This window comes from Crotalus tigris, unplaced genomic scaffold, assembly GCF_016545835.1.
Source record: "Crotalus tigris isolate CLP2741 ecotype Arizona unplaced genomic scaffold, ASM1654583v1 scf7180000017611.44802233496:7321179, whole genome shotgun sequence".
Taxonomy (NCBI): domain Eukaryota; kingdom Metazoa; phylum Chordata; class Lepidosauria; order Squamata; family Viperidae; genus Crotalus; species Crotalus tigris.
The window spans coordinates 4,351,987-4,374,839 of record NW_024096511.1 but is presented as its reverse complement, the minus strand read 5'-3'; the positions used below and the strand labels follow the sequence as shown (position 1 = coordinate 4,374,839).

The window sequence follows — 22,853 nt, the reverse complement described above, 5'->3', positions numbered from 1 at the left end:
TATCTTAAATGTATATAGGAACTATACTTGCTATTGAATTCCACCCAATATTTTAGAGAAAATGTAAGGATTCAAGCAAACTGAATATAATTTCAGTATAATGAATGAACATTTTCAGAAGAGTTTCACACATTGCTGAGTAACAGGAGAAAAATGTGATGCAGTGTGAACTTTTCCATCTATTAGTATTGTTTGCTAAGATGTAGAATCTGGGAGAATGTGTTTTTTTCCCCAACAAATTAAAACTTTCCTAGATTTATCTCTAAATTGAGGCTGAACTTTATAAAATGTTATAAGAAGTCTAATTGATCACATTTATTCTAAGAAGATAAGATAAGATAAGATAAGATAAGATAAGATAAGATAAGATAAGATAAGATAAGATAAGATAACCTTTATTATCATTTTTTTACTGTGGGCACAAGTGCACACATCAAAAATGAAATTTAGTTGCCTGCTCTCAAAGTGAAACATATACCTAAACATACTATGAACAACATTTGTATAGACTCACATCCCTACATATACGTAGCAAATAAATATTAAATACTGTCCATCTTGAATATATAACGGAAGGAGGAAGCTTGAAAGTTCACAAGGTTAATGCTGTATGGAATGAAACTGTGGCTGAATCTGGATGTTCTGCTACGGATACCATGAAGCCTCCTCCCAGAAGGTAACAAGGAAAACAGGTCATGAAGAGGATGTGTGGTGTCCCAGATGATCTTACGGACCCTGCTCAAGCAGCGCTTCTGTGCTATGTCCTGAATGGGAGGGAGGGGACTGCCAATGATCTTTTCGGCCATTTTCACCACTCTCTGCACCGCTTTTCTGTCTGAAGCAGTGATGCCTCCAAACCAGATTGTGATGCTGTATGACAGGATTATATTCATATGTCTTCAGTATTCTGCACTAAATTTGTATATCATATTTCTTCAGATAAATGTCACAATAGATTTATTTCGTGATATTGGCCTACATGTAAGGTGATGCACTCAAATAGCAGGAATTTCCTCTCTTTTTTTCATCTAGAAGACCTCCAGGCTCCCTTCCAACTGTGTAATTCCATGATCTTTGCATTCCTCACAATCCCCTCCATCCTCAAATATCCAGGGACTTTCTGCATATTGAAAATGCAGTTAAATGGTACAAATCATAAGTACCATTTGGATAAAGAGGGAAAAAAGTATTTGAAATAATTCCAGCTATATATACCCACACACTAACGTTTTTCTTTGTATTTTCTCAGCTAATGTATCAATTGTAGACATAGATTCTAACAATGAAGAAATCATACCAGCAGTTTCTCCAGGAAAGCACTTTGGTCTCAATCTGAAAGCTAATGAGCCCATTTATTTCGGTGGACTGCCATCGCTGAGAAGAAACCTAAGGTAGTGTGACTTAAAATATAGTTAATTATAAAGATTCAAGAGCAAAACCTGCCTCATTCATTGAACAAGACTTTATTTCCCAGTATGTTAGAGAAATCTACAAAATAATAAGATATAATCACCCTAGCACTAGGTCCAATTCCTGGCAACTACATGGATCCATCTGTACAGTTTCCAGGTCAATACGGGAGAAATTTGCTGTTGCCTTCTGTACAACTTTAATTAGGGAATTATAGGTTTATTTTGTCTATGGAGATTCTCAGTCATCCAGGTATGGTTGTCCCACAGGTGATTTTCCAGTTGCCTCCTGAAAAAGCACCTTTGGGATAGGCTTCTTTTATTTATAAAGGATCAGACTTTTCAACAGGGAGGTTGAGAGTTTTTGAGAGGCCTATAAAGACAGCCATATAGATCTTTTGTCCCCTCCTTTTTCCTGTTACTGCCTCCATCCTTGCTAACTTTTGCATCTTTCAAATAAAATAAACAATGGAATAATAGTCTACTTATTCTGAAAAAGTGTGCTTTTCTGTTGATTTTTTAAACTGCCTAATAACTACATAATCGATATTCTGCTGAATATCTCTCAGTGATTAGTGAAAAATCCATTTTAAGTCTTCCATAATTCGTAATGGCTTCTGTAGTAGAGAAAATAATGTCTCAGACAAATCTTTTTATTTATTACACACCCAAACACAAACATAATACACACAGAGACACACACATATACATGTACATATACACACCACACAAAACTCTTGTTTTTGAGGTCACTAACACGGTAGAAAATAAGCTTTACCAGTGTGGTCCTGATTTGATCTTCATTGCTTTAAAGACAATGAGGTTTGAAGTAAATATTTAACCTGTCTTGTACAACTGGTCTACCTTGCATAGGCTTGTAAGTTCCTTTTTGTAGTCTTCAATTGATGCATTGCATGTGTAACTTGGATTGCTCCCATATTTTAAATATTGAACAAGCATGCAGGTTCTTAAACTATTGGTGGCTGCTCCAGCCTGCATGCACAGCCACACAGTGAGGACCTAAAAGGGGAGAGAGAAGAAATTTCCAGGGTCACTTTTCATTTGTGGCATTATTTTGTTTCATTTGCTAAAATATTGCTGAAAATAGACTTAAGCAAATAAGAACATGACTCTAGAACCGGTGCTGACAAAAAACAAGACATCTGTTTCTCTAAAGAAATTGTCATATTCCTTTTCTTCTCAACCTAACACATTTTGAACCTTAGTTTTTAATGGGAATCATACATCAAGAAGTTGAGAAAGAACATACACTATAACGTGACCCTATTTTGGTGATTCCTGCAATGGATTTTTTTTTATTAATTTATATCACAATTCAATACCTGAAATTCCTGCTTCGTTGTCAAATTATTTGTATAAAATACATTTTGTAAGCTTTCAGTTCTGGTTCCGTAGGAAGATGCATAGATATTGGAATTTGTTAGATATTTAAATTGTTAATAAATAAACTATGGAACCTTTCTGGTGGTTTACAGAAACATAAATGAAATATAGGTGCAAATACTGAACAATCCAGATATTTATAGCATAGCAACTAAAGTTATGGCAACTTCACCTTTAAAAATTAATCACAATAGATGTAAAACTCCTTATTCCTGTACCCAGAGATCTGGAAAGGAGAAGCAAATCCAAATAACCTTCTGTTGGTTGATGGAACTGATGATGCAGTTATTTGTTTATTATTGTTTCCTTTTGCTTCTGTTTGACCATATGTTTAAGTTCTTGTAGTTCCACGGAGAATCTGTTGAAAAAATTATTTCCTGCTCATTTTCAACAGGAAATTAAGCAGAATAAGTGTTAAGAGGCTTAAAACACACCTTTATGAAACCAAAACAGAAAGTCTCTGAAAAGGAAGACAATGTATTGAAAATCCCAGTTCTCCCCCCTTTCATTAGCACCCTGTCAAAGGCAGCTACCTGATTTCTGCAATATACAATAACAATTTTTTTAAAATGACTTTCCTCCCCCAAAATATTGCTTGGCTCTGCAGATCTTGGAATGAAGTGTCTCCACGGCTTTCCAAGATGCAAGCTGATAGAATAGCCCATTAGCTTCATCGGTTCTTTTAGGAGAATCTAATTGTAAAAGATGTCTAAAGGTCTTTCATTTGGTTTTCTATTCAGTGTGATTCTTACACTGCCCCTCAGCCTTGGCTTCTCAGCCACAGAATTGACTGCCTCCCCCCCCCCCACACACACACACACATTCAGTAAAGATGGTATTGGAATTAAAGAGATGTGTTAGGGGAAAGGCAGCACAGCTTTTCACTTTCTTCTCCACTTCACACATCAATCACATAATCAATGGTTCTCAACCTGTGGTCTGCGGAACCCTGGGGAGGACCATGATGTCATCACAGGGGGTCCACAAAGGCTTGAAGTAATGTTATGATTTAAATCTTTTGTTAAGTCTTGGGGGTCCATGGTCCATGGCCACAAAAGGTATTTAAAGGGGGTCTGTGGTGAGGAAAAGTTGAGAACCACTGATTTACTCAGTAGCCTAACTCTACCTTAATCTTAGCTGTAAAGTGGTGCCAGTATTTTGGCCCAGAAAACCCCTGCTCTCTCTCTCTCTCTCTCGCTCTTTCGCTCTCTCTTGCTCTCTCGCTCTCTTTCTCTCTCCCTCTCTCCCTCCATACATCCTTCCATCCATCCCACAACCAAACTATTCATGATGGTTAAAACAATATAAAGAAAAACAATAGTACAAATATAATAACAATAAAATAACAGAAAACATAAAAGCAAACATGATTACAATGCTCTCCAGAATATATTTTGCTGAATGAAACTGGGGAAGGGGGGAGATGGCCAGACTGAACTCCACTGGAAGACTATTCTAGAGGTTGGTGCTACCGCTAAGAAGCAGCTGTTTCTGGCCTCAGCTGCCATTAGCTCTCCAAAATGAAATACTACCTAGAAGCAATCTTTCCCTTGGCCAATTTTGGTTGAAGCAAGGGGTCTGTATGTACCCTGATGCCGAGCAATAATGGTCCGATATGTCAAAAATGGCACTTTTAATTGAGCCTGCAAACTAATTGATAGCCAGGGCAGGGTTCTTATCACAGGTGCTCTCAAAGACAAGTGCCTGTTAACACAGGGTCTATTGCATTCTGAAGTAAGGTAGCATCAAAGGGCTCTTTAAAGATAATTTCAAGTAAAACACATTGCATCCAACCTGGATGATAATATGGGTGTGAATCATTGTAACGAGATCCTCAAAGCTGGTATTCCAGCTGAAGCTGGGCAAAAACACTATCAGGTGCTACAACTCTAGAAAGAGCCCCAATATTTACCGTGCTTATATCAAGTTGAGAAAAAGAAAACCAGTTTAGCTAAGTCCTGCCTGAACTTTTGCTTTTCGTGGGCATGTAGTTCCCTACTGGCAAGACTATGACACAGGGAAAATTATTTAGAAGAAATTGTATCCACTCCCTAGACTATATTTGAACCTATCTAAAAAGCTGTATTGTTACAAAACTGTCAAAAATAACAAAACTGTTTTTTTTCTTCTCCCTTTTTTATTTTTATTCTGTTTTTTATCTAGTATGAAATCAAGGTAAAAGACATAACATTTAAATCAATGCTTGCATGCTGTAAGCTTTGCATGGGTTAAGTGCCGCTTGCAGCCAGTGGCAAAGCAAAAGCAATTTGTGTATGTCTTTATTCCAGCTGTTGCTCTGGGGCTTGCTCAGTTGGCAACCGATCCTGCTGCAGCACATCAAGCTACCCCCAAGTGTTTAACAGAGACCTGCCTCATGCTGCGTACAATCGCAGCAAGAGACACTTAGCGAGCATCTTCACACAGCGATTTACATCTTGCTGTGTTGGGTTTTTTTTGGGTTTTTTTTTTTTGGTTTTGTTTTCATTCACTTTTTCCCCCTGTTCCTTTTAAATTAATTAGATCAGGATCCTAAGGAAAGAAAAAGTCTAGATATGAATTATAATAATACTAGCTTTAAAAAGCAGTCTATGTTTCAACTCAGTGTGGGTCAGATTAATGATCCAACTTGGTAAAAATATTGGAGGAGTGAGAATTTGAAAACATGGATAGATTTTTTTAAAAAAACACTATCTAACTTGGACTTTTCAAGCTGATGTATTTGAGAAGGTTGAGATAGCAGTTCTCTTGATGTGAGCCACAATCCAGTGCTTCTGGCAATCACCAGTCTAGAAGAACTAAATATTCCTCTCATATTTCCATAAAGGCTAAAGGAATATCTCTTTCAAGGACATAACTTTTTCTGTCATGTTAAGGAAGTGCCCTTTGTGGTTGAACTGAATAAAAATCCAAATAGTCCAGCTATTAGTTTTGAACGGAAGACAACGAAAAGACTTTGTTTGATTGTAAGGCAGATATCAAGCTGATTATTCTCATTCCCTTGTTGTTTTCATCTGTGCCTCACGGGTTACAGAAGACTAGCATAGTAGCTAAAGGTTCTGTATAGCAGTCCTGGTAATAAGATTCAGATTTGTTTCCATTGACTCTAGAAGCCAAAGCATTGTCTGTCATGCATGGCATTTTTAATTAGCTTCATTTTTTTTCATTGCTTCAAACAAAACTTCAAAATTGTTTCCAAGACTTCCTTTATTCAGATGGCTCCTACACATGTGTATATTAAAATTAGAATTTTTCACGTGATAAGGTTGAAGACAGAGATTTTCTTCCCGATCTTTGTAAACTGTACTCTGTTCCTTTAAATATGTAATTAGGTAATATCATGGCTCCTACTTGAAAATGAACCATAAAATCAATTTTTGGAGTCATTTCAACATTTTAAATTGGTTCAAGTAGATTTTCTAGATCAATGTGATTTTTGTGAGTTGATTTGGGGTTCCCAATTGGATTTGACAACTTCATTCATTCAGAGACTTGATCAAATCACTTCCAATCAAATTTCTAAATCTGGGCATCATACAGCCCAAGAAATACTAGAGGGAAGCAAAGTTGTTATAAAAATGCAATAGACTTTTAAGAAACAGGGAAAAATTCACATGGGAGAATAATGCTTGACATTAAGTTAAAACTAAATTGTATTTATTATTACCAGATCTGCTTTTCTAGCTCTGTTGGTGTCCACAGGGAAATGAGAATAAACAGCATGCAAATTACCCCATCCTTACATTAACTTCAGTTGGCAAAATAGAATAGAATGGAGATAGTTCCTTATTTTTTAATCTAAATTTCTGAGTACTGCCAGTTTTTGAAAGAGGGATGCTACGCTTTGCTGAGATGGCTTCAGTGCAATTGAAAAAAAGAAAGCCAACAACAATGAAGCAAAATTTTAAAAGTGCTGTTTATGAACATTTAAGCTGTTAAATTAGAGTATATTACAATTCTGTACATATATGAATTTTGAAAGATTGTGTTTCATGTCTAATGCCAGATAAATTCTTATTTTCACAAGCATCTTTCACTTGGTAAATATATAAGTTAGCCATGTATCTCAGGATACCTCTGTTTTCTGTAGCGTAGCTTCTGTACAAAATTCAGGGCCAATCTATTTATAAAATAGTTTTTCATGGCTAGTGGAGTGGTAACATGAATATGGTAAAAATTTATTTTAAAAAATCAGAATTATTTGGTCCGGGGGGTGGGGTCATTGGATTATTGTAATGTGTTGCTGGTTTTTTTTGCAAATTTGTGAAGTTAGAGTCTTTTATTCAAGATTTCAAGATACATAGTAGCGTGTATTTTAAATTATATCTTTCCCTTGTGAGCAAATATAGTACAAATCAAATTTAAACAACAAAAGTGCCAGTGTACCTTCTGAATTGCACAATAATGGTGATACTTTTGAGTAGATCTCATGTCAGACTAGTAAGTGGCTAGAATATCTTTAACTGGAAATTCTAGTATTAGAAAAATAAACAAAGACATTTGGATGAGAAGTGAAACGTCTTCAAAGAGAAAAAAGGAAGTCCATTTGCCTCATGAAAAAGCACCTTTGGGATTGAATGCTTACAGTGCATAAGACATTGTACAAGAATTAATTTAATCCTATAGCCGTTATATTCTAGAAGAGTAGCAATTCTTTGCGGAAAGAATTTTGTCTTTGTGTATTATGGTAGGAATTCATGAGTTCAATGGTTCTTAAGTCCATGAAATTTTATTTATCATGTATGCATTGGTCTTTAACTGGAAAATAAATCTATTTTTACTTTATATTGACAGACCAGAAGTAAACACAAAGAAATATGCAGGCTGTCTAAAGGATATTGAAATTTCCCGGACACCATATAATCTTTTAAGTAGTCCTAACTATCTTGGCATTACCAGAGGGTGCATATTGCAGGTTAGTTTCTGAACTCTCTATGTTCTCCTTGAACAAGTTAAAACTACTGGTTTACATTAGCAAACAGTTAATTTATAACTTGCACTGAACTAATTAAGAAAGGAGAAACTTGCCCTTGGGTAAATTTTTGTATAAATTTCTCCATCTCCTTCCATTTGAACATAGATTGCCATTGCATCCAATCCATCAAACCAAAGTTTCATTACAGGTATTCCTCAAATTTCAACTGCATTTAATGATGGTTCAGAATTAAATGGTTTCAAAAAAAAAAGTGACTTACCATTCTTTCTCAAAGTTACAACCATTCCATCATCCCTGTAGTCATCTGATTGCAATTTGGGCAGTTAGTAACCAGCTCTCTTTTATGATGGTTGCAGCATTTTATGCTCATTTGATTCCAATCTGTGATCTTCCCAGCCAGCTTTGAATAAGCAAAGTCACTTAACAACCACATAGTTCACTTAACAACCATGGTAAAATGGTCTTAATATCAGGTCCAGACATGTAATGATTCACTTAATGATTGCCTCACTTGGTGACCAAAATTCTGGCCCCAGTTTTGGTCCAAACTACCTGTATGTGGCAGCTAGCAACCTGGATATTTCAAGTATGGTCATTTTTCATATTCACCAGCATATAAGACCAACGTCAGATGCCTCTGTGTTGTTCTGCCATCTAAGGGTTCCTCCACCATCATCTTATCTCTGTTGGGTTCTTCCACCATCACCATATGGCAGTCCGTATGCATTTTTTTTTAATTTTAACATCCCAAGTTTTGAATTAACTTACTAGGAGTTTTTAATGGAACCATCTGATATCATACCATCCTTCAATCCTCTTCTGTGAGGTAATTTATAGGACAGTGATGGCGAACCTATGACACGTGTCAGTGCTGACACGTGTAGCCATTTGGGGTGACACGCGCAGGATTTCATGCGATTTTATGCAATTCATCCTCGGCTCCTGCACGCCGAGGATGAAAGAAATTTTTTTTTTGTTTTCGCCACGGAAGAGAAATCCCCACGGATACCTGGCAGGTCACCAGGTTATGTGGGACTCGAACCCACTAAAACTCTCCCATTATGACTACCGCCCTCCTAGAGCAACTGTACCACTACGGCCTTGGATCCAGGAAGGATGAAAGAAATACGCTCTGTGCTGGAGGAACGGGGGGCGGGACGTGTGATCTCCCCCACCCACACTCACTCATTCACTGTGTCCCCGCCGCAAACTTCAGCCTGCGCCGCCGCCAACTGACAGGCAAGCACAGGCACAGCCCCTTTATCAGCGCAGGGGCTGCTGATAAGGCATGCGTGCCGTGCACACACACTTCATCAGCACGGCTGAGAGTACGTTAGGGAGGACCCCCAGGAGAGGAGCGCAGGAACAGTGCGCGCCTTTCTCCAGTCAGGCCGCAATTAGTGAGCGCCACACAGTAAGGAGAACCTGTGAGCGCCATTAGCAGCAACTATTGGGGTGCCATGGACTTGTAATTGCCCACAATAACTGAGATAAGTGAGGGGGAGGCTGTGTTAGGCTAGTTAACCCCTAATTGGCTAACAAGCTATCTATAATTCTATCTGCTGTCACTGGCCCACTGATGGAGCACCCAAAAAATAAAAAACAAAGGTTAAGTAAAGGGAGTGGTAGTAGCAGTGGCCGACCCTTTCAAGAGACACGGAGCGAGATGTATGGTATTACAGAAAAAAATGGCAGATCATTTTGCGTTCTATGTACTGAAATGGTAGTAAGCAGAACGTGGAATATAAATAGACATTTTGAAACTAATCATTCCCAGCTCTTGGAAAAAAGTGAGGATGAAAGGAAGGAATACATTTCCAGGAAGCTACACCTTTATAAGAGCCAATCTAACTCCATCCTTAAATTTATAAAAGGCTGTACAAATTTAACATCTGCAAGTTTGAGCATTGCTCACTCCATAGCTCAGCATGCAAAAGCACTTAATGAGGGAGAATTTATTAAAGAAACTCTCCTAAGATGTGCGCCACTTCTATTTCACAATATGCAGAATAAAGATGCAATTATTAAGAGAATATCTGAGTTACCACTCAGTAGAAATATCATAAAAGACCGAATAATGAGACTGAACACAAACGTACAACATCAATTAAAGAGAGACATAAGGAATTGTAAATATTTTTCCATCTGTCTTGATGAAACTACTGATGTCATGTCACATGCTCAGTTGGCCATTATTGGTCGATATTCTGATAGTCACACAATGAGAGAAGAGTTGATAAAGTTAGTATCAGTTCCAACAAGTACATCAGGAAGCGAAATATGTAAGGTTGTTATGCAAACATTCTGCGACCTAAGCATTGATATCTCTAAAGTTGTGTCAGTGACAACAGATGGTGCCCCAAACATGGTGGGGAAAAAAGTTGGATTTGTGAAATTGTTTACAGAAGCTATTGGACATCCGATTGTGCCTTTTCATTGTATTATCCATCAGGAGGCTTTATGTGCCAAGGCAGGATTCACTGACTTAAATGACTTAATGTCAGTTGTTACAAAAATAGTTAATTTAATAGCTGCTTGCCCCCTTCACAAGCGAGAATTTTCAGCACTTTTACTGGAGGTTGATTCCACCTACAGTGGACTGCTGATGTACAATAATGTAAGATGGCTGAGCCGAGGCAAGGTTCTTGAGCGCTTTGTGGAGTGCTTTGAAGAAATTAAGGTATTTCTTGAAGATAAGGATCTGGGAAACTTTCCTCAGCTCAATGATGATAAGTGGGTCAACACCCTGATGTTTTTTACAGATCTCTCTGTTCATGTTAATGAACTGAACTTAAAGTTACAAGGTTTTGGCAAAAGTATTGATGTTATGTTTGGATACATAAAAGCTTTTGAAAGTAAAGTAAAAATTTTCAAGCGAGATGTAGAAACTAAAACTTATAAATATTTTCCTCGAATACAAAAGCATTTTGAGAAGGCCAGTGCAGCTGTACGAAATGAAGTGGAACTCTTGCATATGAAGCGCCAGCATGTTTTAGACTCGTTACTTGACCAGTTTACTGATAGATTTAGTCAATTTAGAAGCCTAGAACAGACCATGAGAATAATTAAGTATCCTGATGTAGTAGTCTACAATAGTTTGGAATTAAATGGTTTCCAATGGACGCAAATAGATGGTTTGGAGATGCAGCTTGCAGAATTTCAAGACAGCATCTGGGCTCAGGTGTTTGTCGACTTGAGGTCAAAGCTTGAGAATCTGGAAAGGGGCCGCTTGGAGAATCAAGATGAGTGCCACTACAAACAGGAAATTTGGAGTGCCTGGAACAGACTACCAGACACTTTTAGCACCCTGAAAAATATAGCAACAGCTTTACTCACAATTTTTCCTTCTACATACTTTTATGAGACCTTATTCTCAGCATTAAATAATATCAAAACCAACAAAAGAAACAGATTGACAGATGAGGTTAGTAGCGCTTGCTTGGGCCTGAAGTGTACAAAATACCAACCTTCAATTGAAGATTTAGCCAATGAAATTCAGCAACAAAAAAGTCACTAATATGCAGGTTAGTTAAAGAATTTGCCCTCCTCCTCACTTATCTCAGTTCACGGCACCCCAAACAAGTTCAATAATATCAAGGGCAACATACGAAATCAACAGATTGATGAACAAAGAAGTTACTAAGCAGGTATGTTAAATAATTTGTTTTTGGTTTATTAAATACAATTATATATTGCAATTATACATTTTTGTAGTTTAAACTATAAATTGCGCAAAATTATGTTTTTTTGTCGAAGTGACACACCATGCGAGTTATGTTCGATTTTTTGCCGAATTTTGACACACCACGCCAAAAAGATTGCCCATCACTGTTATAGGACAACGTTTATAATACTGGCTATCAAGGCTGCCACCTAGTAGGCTCCATCTGTGCCTTACTGAAGCTTTTCTCTGTCACTTCTTTCACTAGTTCTGCATCTACTTTACTTCTGAACTCCTGTGGCATACCTAATTCTTGTTCCTAGCAAAGTGGGGGAGGGGGAGGAGGATAATTGACAAGCTAAGAAGAGGAACATCAAGGGAATGCCCAACTACTTAATAGATCTCTGCACTGAGGACTTCAAAAGTATAGCACATTTTTGGCAGCCATCTGCCAATCCTAGATATCCACAAGCAAAACTAATAGGATACTGGAAGAAGCTTCACATAAAAAAATATTTCAGGCTGAATCTAAGCCTAACAAATGTTTTCAAATGTTGAATAATTTAACAGATGGAGAAGTGCTTGTATAGCACTTTGAAATGTAAACTATTGTACCATTTATTATGATCTGCTGTTACAAGCATTTTTTTTTATTCAATTCCTTCTTTCTTATAGAAAATTTACACAGTCAGCTTCCCCAAACCTGGCTTTGTGGAGATGTCGCCAGTCTCTCTTGAAGTGGGAACAGAAATTCACCTGTCCTTCAGTACTAAAAATGAATCTGGTATTATATTCTTCGGTACTAATGAAATATCTGTGCCTCCAAGAAGGAAACGCAGGCAAACAGGGCAGGTACAGAATGATAAAAGGGATTGTTTGGTTGACTCTTACTAGCAAATCATTGACAGGTATATGCTCAAATTTTTGGACTGAATTGATTCCAGGTTTCGCTAACAATGATCCTAAAATGGAATGCAGTCTCAGAAAATTCATTCAGAAGTTCTTCTTTTGAAAGCTTTAAAACAAGTACATTTTTTACCAGTATTGTATTATTTTAAAACAATTTTAATTGACAGGATAGAAAGACATGGTATAAATTAAATAACATTTAAGCAGCTTAATTTTTCATAGAACAGAATAAAATAAAATAGAATCATGAAGTTCATAAAAATCATGAAGTTAAAAACCAAAAAAACTGTGACTTCTATTCCTGCCAATGAAGGGATGAAGCCAATTGAGTGCCTTTGACCAATCACTTTCTCTGAGCTGTAGAAAGGTTCCTTTCTACATATTCTACACTTAGGCAAGAAAAACCAAATGTACAGGCACAGACTAGGTGAAACGTGGCTCAATAGCAGTAACTGTGAGAGGGACCTCGGAGTCCTAGTGGGCACTCACGTAAATATGAGCCAGCAGTGTGCTGCGGCTGCCAAAAAAGCCAACCTAGTCCTAGGCTGCATTAACAGAAGGATAGAATCAAGATCACATGAAGTGTTAATACCATTTTATAATGCTATGGTAAAACCACACTTGGAATATTGCATCCAGTTTTGGTCACCACAATATAAAAAAAGATGTGGAGATTCTGGAAAGAGTGCAGACAACCACAAAGATGACTGGAGGACCTAGAGGTAAAATATGAGGAACAGTTTCAGGAATTGGTATGCCTAGTCTAAGATGAAGGACTAGGGGTGACATGATAGCAGCATTCCAATATCTGAGGGGCTGCCATAAAGAAGAGGAGGCCAAGCTATTTTCCAAAGCACCTGAAGACAAGACAAGAAACAATGGATGGAAATTAAACAAGGAGAGAAGCAACCTAGAACTAAGGAGAAATTTCTTAACAGTGAGAACAATTAACCATTGGAATGGCTCTCCCTCAGAAATTGTGGGTGCTCCATCACTGGAGGCTTTTAAGAAGAGACTGGACAGCCATTTCTTTGGAATTGTATAGGGTCTCCTGCTTATGCAGTGGGTTGGTCTGGAAGACCTCCAAGGTCCCTTCCAACTCTGTTATTCTGTTCTGTACTGTACTTCCAAAAATCTTGCCACAGTGCTAATTGACTAGTCCAGGTAGTAGTCATGATGTACCGAAAAACTAAATAAGTAAAACAAACTCCACCATATATATTAGTATATTTTAGTCTAAGAGGAAGAACCAGTGGGGGAAAGAGCACAGGAAAAACAGGCCCTCCAAAATATTGTATGAGATGTTTGCATCTATCCTGTTGTGTATTTCAAATGATTCCTTTATTACAGTTAACTATGTTGTGTAGCTATCCAAATTTATAAATGTTCTTGGGGGTTTTTGCACTGAAAGTAATGGGGAAATAAAAAAATTGAGACAACAAGCTTAAAGTAGGACACTTGAAAAACTAATTCCATTTTCATCTCAAACAACCAATTTTGTCTATACTTCTTGAATGAAATTGAATTACCCCTTCGTTTTTGCACTTCCCTGAACTTCAGAATGCAATTTTGGTTTTAAAAATAATCATGAGAATAAAATGCATGGAAGACCCATTATTTTAGGATAAAGTAACTATAACAATCTATTTTGGGGGGGGGGGAATTGTATAAATTTTAAACTGAAAATTGACACACCAAAAAAAAAAAAACAGTAACCAGATGATGCAGGCATTCTAATCTCGACAATATCCATCTCTTAACAAAGCTAAAAGGATCCTTAATTCAGTATGTGATTACAGTATGTAGGTAGGAGGCAGGTAGGTAGGTAGATGTGTCTGTGCATGTATACATGCACACATGTATACAGATACATCCATGCACACACACACACACACACACACACAATTATTATATTATAGAATGCTGGAGAGTTCAGCCATTTCCCACTTACTATTTAATATTTACCTTAAGCCACTTATCAAAGCCATTCTTCATCATAGGTGAGATATAAATAATATGCCGAGATATGGTGAAGGTCCTGACTTGATGCTGGGAGACAATTGGGGACTTTTGGCTTATGCTTGAGCAGCAGGTAGAAACCATAGCCAGGAGACCTTTTGCACAATCTTTTTTCTGTCTTCCTGGATTGTGCCATTATGTGTATTGTTTTTTGTTGTTCTGTGTGTGTGTGTGTGTGTGTGTGTGTGTGTGTGTGTGTGTGTAATATATAAAATAGTCATATATATATATATATATATATATATATATATATATATATATATGTTTTCTGAGGTTTTCGCGGGTGTTTGTATGTAGGTCTTTGGTTGTTCGGGAGATCGAAGATTGCATCATTGAACAATATATATATAATAGTCTATTATGTAGGTCTTTGGTTATTCGGGTTTTCTCCCACATAAAATTGGAAGTGTCTTGGCGACGTTTCGACGAAGTCTCATTCATCATCTTCAGGCTGGTGCTTTCGGCTTCGTGCTCCTAGAAGCACGAAGCTGAAGATGACGAATGAGACTTCGTTGAAACGTCGCCAAGACACTTCCAATTTTACATGGGAGAAAACCCGAATAACCAAAGACCTACATACAAACACCCACGAAAACCTCAGAAAACAAATAGTCTATTATATATATATATATAAAATAGTCTTAAAAACATGAGTCTCGGGTATATTCATATTCAAAATCAGAAAACACAGATCACCAAAACTAAAAAATTTATTAAAACTTAGCTTTCATCAGCATCTGCTGGCATCATCAGAGTTCAAGCCAGGATTGAGGGAATACGTTTTTATAGTCTCTGCAGAGCCAACCATTTAGCTAATGAGCATGTCATGGGTTTGTTCAGCTCCCGCTAATGGGGATAGCGAGGATGACAATAAAGAAGAACGAACAGCTGAAACGGCAGCATTACACACAGAAACATCAAAAGAGCAGCGAGATTACTGCACGCGGCCAAACACACACTCCAATGGGCGGGGCGAGTGGAGAGAAGCAGAGCGCCAGAATTCAAATAGCTATCAACAAGGCCGATGGAAATAGTAACGGGGCAATTGATTACGGGAGGGCGGGAGCTGAACAGACCCGTGACACGCTCGTTAGCTAAACGGTTGGCTCTGCAGAGACTATAAGAACGTATTCCCTCAATCCTGGCTTGAACTCTGACGATGCCAGCAGATGCTGGCGAAAGTTAAGTTTTAATAAATTTTTTAGTCTTGGTGATCTGTGTTTTCTGATTTTGAATACACACACACACACACACACACACACACACACACAAACATTCTGCTCCTTTAGTGTATGATTTAGGTAAAAAGGTTAGAAGAGCTGTTTAGGGAAATCTTAATAACACTTCTAGAAGCTATGGAAAGAGTATAGTTCAAACTCTGGTTTTCAGTGATTTATGCAGATGAAACACATATATTCCCTTTCCTTTTTGATAATATCAATACAATAATACAGATTAGAAGTCCAATCATACCTTCAAATCATTGCTAGTTGCTAAAACTAGTCAGGTTCTCCAGATTTAATAACAATAATTTATTAAACTTGCATTCCATATGATTAATGCAGTAATGGGATTTTTTTTTCTGTGTGTCCTTTTCTGAATTACCAGAGAAGGAGTCTCTGGAGAAAATGGTTAGAAAAGCATAACATTAGGAATAAAGGCTTTCTGCTGAAATGCTTGTGGTTCCTTTCAGGTGTATTATGCTGCATTCCTGAATGGAGGTCGACTTGAAGTACATATTTCTACTGGAGTAAGAGATCCACGCAGGATCATTGTCAAACCTGAGTCTGGCGTGTTTCATGATGGCAAGGAACATTCCCTTTCGTTGGAGAGACTTGGAGGGTAATAAATCAGAAATTAGGGGTTCTGCATGCACCCTCTATTTTTCTGCCACATGCCTGAAACTGTGAGAGAGAAGAATGGAATCGCTCTGTAGTTTTCATTTAAAAATCAACTTCATACATCATCAATGGTGAATTCATTGCTAAACAGCCGTATAGACATTACGGCTTCCGGTTTTCATTAATATAAATTGCTATGTTTATACTTAGATTCCTTTTGTAAATGTACTTTATTAATCTAACTGATGTATGGTATTTCTCAAACATTATTGAAGTAAAGAGTAAGAGAATTAGGATTGCCAGGCTAAAAAAAAAAAACCCAAAACTTCCAGTCTCATGGTTTTCTGAGTCAGGTACCAAACCATGATTGATATGCCCTCAACCTCAAGGGAAGAAAGTGACTCATAAAAAAAAGTACCACATGACTATTTGTTTAAGCCAGAAAAACTAGAAACTTTGACATGATACAAATGCAGTACTGAATTTATGGCAACTACTTTGCCCTTCATTTCTCTTCAATTGTTGTTCCACAGAGAAGCAAGAAGCCAGGGCTGCTACATCTGGGCTGCAAAAATCCAAATTGCTACTAAAAGTCAGCAAAAAAATAACAGAAAGCTCTCTTTGCTATCATTGTCTGTTGTTTTTTTCAGTCTAAATCACAGAAGCATTATATGCAACGATTTCCAAATTAGGTTTATAGAGCAATGAGATTCTTTATCGTGGAAGGTAATGCTGGTTGCAATGAAAATAAGTGATGGTGGCGTAAGGAAAAAAGATGAATATATCTTCTTATCCAGATTAAAAGCTTTCTTTGATCATAACAGGATATATATTATGATATTTTGCTCTGAAAAAGTTTTTTAGACTGGTTTCTCACTGCATGTATGTATATATAACTGAATTCTTCTGTCTCAGAGTAATCTTTAAAAAATCTGTCGGCAATTATTCTCTAAGCTTGGGAGGGAGACAAATAACCTTGCCACTGTTTTTTCCAAGCAGAGTGTTATTTTAATACATTGCACCTCGGCAGTTTCAATAATGCACCATAAGTTAAGGTAACATACTCTGGTCACCTGTCAACAAGTCTATTTCTTTTTCTACCCACCATTAGTGAAAAGAATACAATATAATGAACACAGGAAATAACCAGCTGAAGAAGAAGAAGAAAGACAAAACTGATTGCCAAATACCCATAAAATTGTGGTTAATGTCAGCAATAGATTTGGAAAGCTTTTCACTGCTTGGCTGCCTCCTTCTTAGACCCAGCGTTAGGCTAAGCCCAAAAAAAGGACATTGAACAGTTCAGCCAGAGTTCAGTTTAGTTCTCTCTCTCTGTGTGTGTATGTTTGTATGTGTGTATGTGTATTTGTGTGTCTGTCTTTCTATCTATCTATCTATCTGTCTATCTATCTATCTATCTATCTATCTATCTATCCATCCATCCATGTAATCTCTATCTATCATCTCTCTGTCTCTATCTATGTCTCTAGTTCTATCTATCTATCTATCTATCTAGCTATCTATCTATCTCTATCTATCTCTATCTATCTCTTCCATGAAAATGTTACCATCTATACTGGCGCTTAGCGATCATTAATTTTATTAAATTTCCAATTGCTAAAAATGTTCCCACTATTTCACTGATAATATGGAAATTGATATATTGATAGTACTACAAAAACACTAATTAAAAATCCCAAACAATACACCATTTATTTTAGCAATGTAAATTGAAAAACAAGACTATGTTGATATGTTTGCTTACAAGGAGAGTTTGTAGTTATTACTGTTTCATACTTTTCTCTAGTGGACAGAAATACATCCTAACCTCATTCTTTAAATAAGCCTTTATCCAAACCACATGTACAGCAAACATCAGATTTTTACAAACTGGATTATTGTAAAAATGGAAAGAGATAATTTATCACACTAATCACTCCATCTGCTAATTATCACGAAGGCTTTATTTTATTAAAAGTACAGTGCATTTTTGAAAACTCTTTGGAAAGCTAATTGCCCATATAATTATGAACTAATTGCTGTCCGTTCCAGGGTAATTATGTGATAGCATTGACAAGTGAGGTTCTTTCTTTGTGTGATGGTCTTCTCTGCCTGTGGATAAGCATTTCCTTGGACAAATTTAACAATAGTAAAGTGCTATGTAAATTATCAGAGATTTAACTAGCAACCATGTTAATAAGTCATTATACATATAGCTTTGCTATAAAGAATGTCTCTTAGTCCTGTTAATAATATCTAACAAGAACAATAGGCTTTTATTATTCTATTATCTAGTATTTCTCTATTTGGAAATCCCAATCCTATTCTGAAAAGTGTGGCTTAGAGTACATAATTATAGTGTAAAAAATGAATGTATTCTCTTTGTTGTGTCCAGCTCTTTTATGTTCATTATTAATGAGCAACTTTGTTGAATTTTAAAATTAGGAATTGGTAAGGTCTTTTTTTTAAATTGAAAAGTTTTATACAAGTTTTTAACAATATCCTCCCCTAAAATAACCCCCTCCCTCCCTCCCCCTTCACTTCCCAGAGCTGGTTACAGGGTTACAAATAAACAAATTCTAAATAAGCTTATCCAACTATACAAATAACAAAATCAATAATGTACTTTAACTCAAATACAAAACAAATTTAAGCAAATAAAATATAAAAAAAGAAAAAAAATAACAATATAAGCAATTCCAAGTTAAAAAACTAAAAGTTATTCATAATCTAAGTAATACTTTTTAATCCCATATCAGCTCTATTTACTCTACATGTAATTTATCCATCTTCTTCACGCTGAGGTGTGTATTTCTTTTAAACAACCATTCATCCATAATAAACACAAAATTTTCCTTCCAATATAACCCAATCAACAAATTTACATTCGATAAACTTGGCTATTTGCTTTTTTTCCCCATCCCTAAGTAAATCTATTAATACCCTCCTGCTTAACCGGCTGCCCTTCCGACTTTTCTTCTGTACTCTCAGGTCGTAAAGATGATGGAGAGCCCGCCTTCAAAACAGAAGTGTAAAAATCTTTCGCCTTTGAAATTGTGTTAAGTCTATGATATATCCCTGCATAATTCATCGCTATTCCAGCCGGTATCTCCCATCTGAACCGGACCTGTCGTTTTTTTGAGCTCATCAGCCAAAAAAAGCAAAATTCTTTCTTTTTCTAAGAATTTTTGAAGATATTTCTTTTAAAATTATAACATCTTGAGTTGCAATTTGAAATTTCTGCTTATAAAAAGCCTGTAAAATTTCATTACGAAGTGATCTTCTAGAAAAATAAATAACCACGTCTCGTAGCAAATTCCTCTGCCTCGCAACCCTTGAATTAACCCTAAAAACTTTTTCCATCTCTCTCAGAATTTCTTCAGGCTCAGCCCCCAAAATGAAAGCTATATCTTTTACCACCACTTGTCTCAAATCCTCTTGCGTGTTTTCCTTCATTCCCCTTATTCTTAAAGCAAATTCCATGTCTCTATATTGTAACATAGTAATTTCATCCAGTATTATTTCCGCCTTATTTTCTACTTTATCAATTCGATCTTCCAGTTTTTCAAAATTTTCCACAACATCATCAATACGATCATCCAGTTGATCTATATGACCAACAAACTTTTGAAACGCAGACGCAATGTCCTCTCTCAGTTCCCTAATTTTATTTTCAAGAAATTCCTCCATCTCTTCTTTAATCAGTCTTGCCTTATTTCCCAAGGCCTCCTGTAAATCTTTAAGTATAGATGCTGGTAACGATGGAGAAGGTGGTGGTAACTTAAACTTAGCTTGCTGAACTGTCTGCATTACCGGGAAGATCGAGGCTTTAGAAACAATAGAAGCTCCGAGACGCTTTGAAGCCATTTTATTTTTAAGACCACTTGTTAAAAAGTCTGCTAAAATCTTATAAAATCAACAAATACAAAAAAAGGGGGGGAGGAAAAAAGACAAAAGCCCCCTTAAAAGAAAAAAGAAGATTCTTGCATTTTATATAAATACAAAATCTGTTACATTGTTTTAAATAGGAGTTCCGGTCCTTTCACTCAAAGAATCAACATCTCAGCGCCATTTTTCACCACTCTTAATTGAAAAAAAAGGAAAAAATAAATTCTTTTCCAGAGTTAAAGTCTCGAAATAATCACCATTTTAATCTCTCCTGGTCAGCTTTGTCTGCTTTAAATTTTACTCACAAATTCATTTTAAGTGCAGATGTGGAAGCAGCGTCTAGCTTTGCCCTGGATAAAAATCAGGGCAAAGGCATCCTGGAATGGGGAGGACACCTCAGATTCCGTGAGAGTTCTCACCATTTAACCACCAAAAAGAAAGCTTTGGGGTCTCGGGGAGCTCTACCACTATCTGAGGAAAGCTCACCTCCTCCCCTTCACCCGGGGAGAGAGGTTCCAAGTCACAAGACAGCTGTTGCTTGCTGTCTCAGCTGGCTTTGACACATCCCAGGGCGGACGGCTGAAAAAAGCCGCCATCGGCGTGGCCGTCACCACCGGAAGTCCAGGAATTGGTAGGGTCTTATAGCACATGTAAATGGACCAAACTACTTCCATGCTCATTATTTACTATTAATATATTTATTTACATATCTGGAAATTGAATTCCAAGGCTCTCTTTGGCATGCATGGTTTTGGGAGTGTTACATTTATAAGCTTTCTAGGAATGTTTTTAACAATATCAACAGGTAACAATAAGATGTTAAAGTTTATTTCATTTAAATCATTGTTGAACAAACCAGGAGGAGGAGGAGGAGGAGGAGGAGGGAGAGGAGAATTTAACAGTGGTTGTCATACTTGTTAGGCTAGAAATGAAATAAATCTAAGGATCTAAGTATTCTGGATATGTTCTGGATATGTCCATTAGTAACTTGTTACTGGTTAAATATTATTCCTATGGTAAACCAGGATAGGAAGGAAATACTGCAGGGAAATTACAGTTTAAAGATGCTAACATACTGTTAAATTAATTTGTTTTTTGTGTATAGAGAGCTTGGCTCAATTAAATTTGTCAGCTCTCAGATTCAAGGACTCTCTATAAATCAACGGGAAGACATGATCAAACAGCACAATTCCATACAGTCAAGATTTGGTGGTCAAAGGGGAAAAACTGAGTTCATATCCTTCTTTCTCACTGTACCAAAGCTTTCATCTTTTTTAAGGCCATCATTGCAGTGCTGATTTGCTGATGGTGGGCTTTTCATAATTCTGCAGACTGTTTGCCATTCAAGTAGATGAGGACAGAAGACAATCCCAGCGACTCCCAACAGATCAGCCTATCTCCATTAAAAGACTTTTTGTGGGAGGAACACCACCTGAATTTCACACACCCCCAATTAAAAACATACCTGCCTTTGATGGCTGTATATGGAATCTGGTTGTCAATGCTGTGTAAGTATATGTCAATGCCGCTCCAGAAACATATCACTCTTAAATATTTGTGGCTTCCCATATTTTACATGAAGGGAAGATTTAAAAGAACTGCTCCCAAACTCTAGAAAATAAAAAATCATCATCCCTTTGTCCATAGTAGCCTTAGCTGACCCCACAGAAATGTAGCTGTCAGTCATCAAAAGGATGCCCATTCCTGTCCTAGAGAAGACTTGGCTGACTTTTGCACCTCGGGGAATGGATCAGCAGGTTGGAGAAGATAGATCAAAACATTTCTGACTTTCCTTGTTTTTTCCCCATGATCAGTCTGGAGGGGAAATGAAAGGGTCAGCCTCTTTTTCCTGTGGAGATTTTTGTGGGATTTGAGCTTGAATACAGCCTGCTCAATCATTCTGAAAAATTCTGTAAATTTTCCCTGAGGGCTCGTATCCATAGTCAAGACTTTGGCCTCTTCTCCTAAGGATAGTTACTATAATTCAGAGTCTACCTTTTCTTTAGCATCTATGTCTTCTTTTAATTGTTTTTAATTTCTTAATGTAAACTGTTCACAAGTCATCTGGAATGAAGCAGCCTTTAAAAATAACAACCACAACAATAGTATCTTAATTACCTGTATTAATGACCTTGGATATCATTGATCTTTGGTATGAAGAGATGATTTACTATATTTTTATCTTGCCATTTGTCTAAGCACTTCAGAATAGTATTCATGTCTCTGTGTCACCTATTTTAATATAGAAAGTTGATTAAGGTTGAGAAATAAATCTTAGTCACCTGGGTTCTACCTAAATTAGTTTATAATCTACACCAGCGGCCCTTAACCTTTTGGGCACCAGGGGTCAGTTCCGTGGAGAGAGGTTTTCCCATGGACTAGAAGGGGTGTGGTTTCACATGCTGCCTGCATCTCACAGATGAGGCTTTGTTTGTTTGCGTGGCCCGGTTTCTGACATGCCGCGGCCTGGTGCTGGTCCATGGACTGGGTGTTGGGAACCTCTGAATTGTTCATTTAACTAATATAAGGACATAAAATATAAGTTTATTGAATAAGGCATTATTTCATTGCTGCTGGTTTCATTGTGTTTCCATAGTCCAATGGATTTCGCCCAATCAGTAGGCTTTGAAAATGCAGATATAGGACAATGTCCTGATTTAGGACCACCTCATGAAAAGGAAGATGAAGATCAAACTCCCCAGACAACAGATCATCCTGAAACAGAGAAGGATGGAAAGAAAGCGAATACAACGTCTCCTCCTCCTCCTCCTTTCCCACCTTTACCCGTA

The 22,853-nt window shown here is 37.0% G+C and overlaps 1 protein-coding gene across 12 annotated transcripts in view; it reads left to right on the top strand.

Annotated features, from left to right (window-relative positions):
• The window catches only part of LAMA2 (laminin subunit alpha 2), a 471,875-nt gene that overhangs the window by 410,259 nt on the left and 38,763 nt on the right, over window positions 1–22,853 (top strand). For 10 of the 12 annotated variants that reach the window (XM_039324668.1, XM_039324684.1, XM_039324648.1 and 7 more), the window contains 7 exons: window positions 1,250–1,391; window positions 4,977–4,988; window positions 7,605–7,725; window positions 12,083–12,259; window positions 16,029–16,177; window positions 21,396–21,572; window positions 22,661–22,850. In XM_039324668.1, coding sequence (XP_039180602.1) covers window positions 1,250–1,391; window positions 4,977–4,988; window positions 7,605–7,725; window positions 12,083–12,259; window positions 16,029–16,177; window positions 21,396–21,572; window positions 22,661–22,850 — 968 coding nt within the window. The remainder of the gene's footprint in view (window positions 1–1,249; window positions 1,392–4,976; window positions 4,989–7,604; window positions 7,726–12,082; window positions 12,260–16,028; window positions 16,178–21,395; window positions 21,573–22,660; window positions 22,851–22,853) is intronic. The other 2 variants (XM_039324659.1, XM_039324713.1) reach the window with 1 other exon arrangement.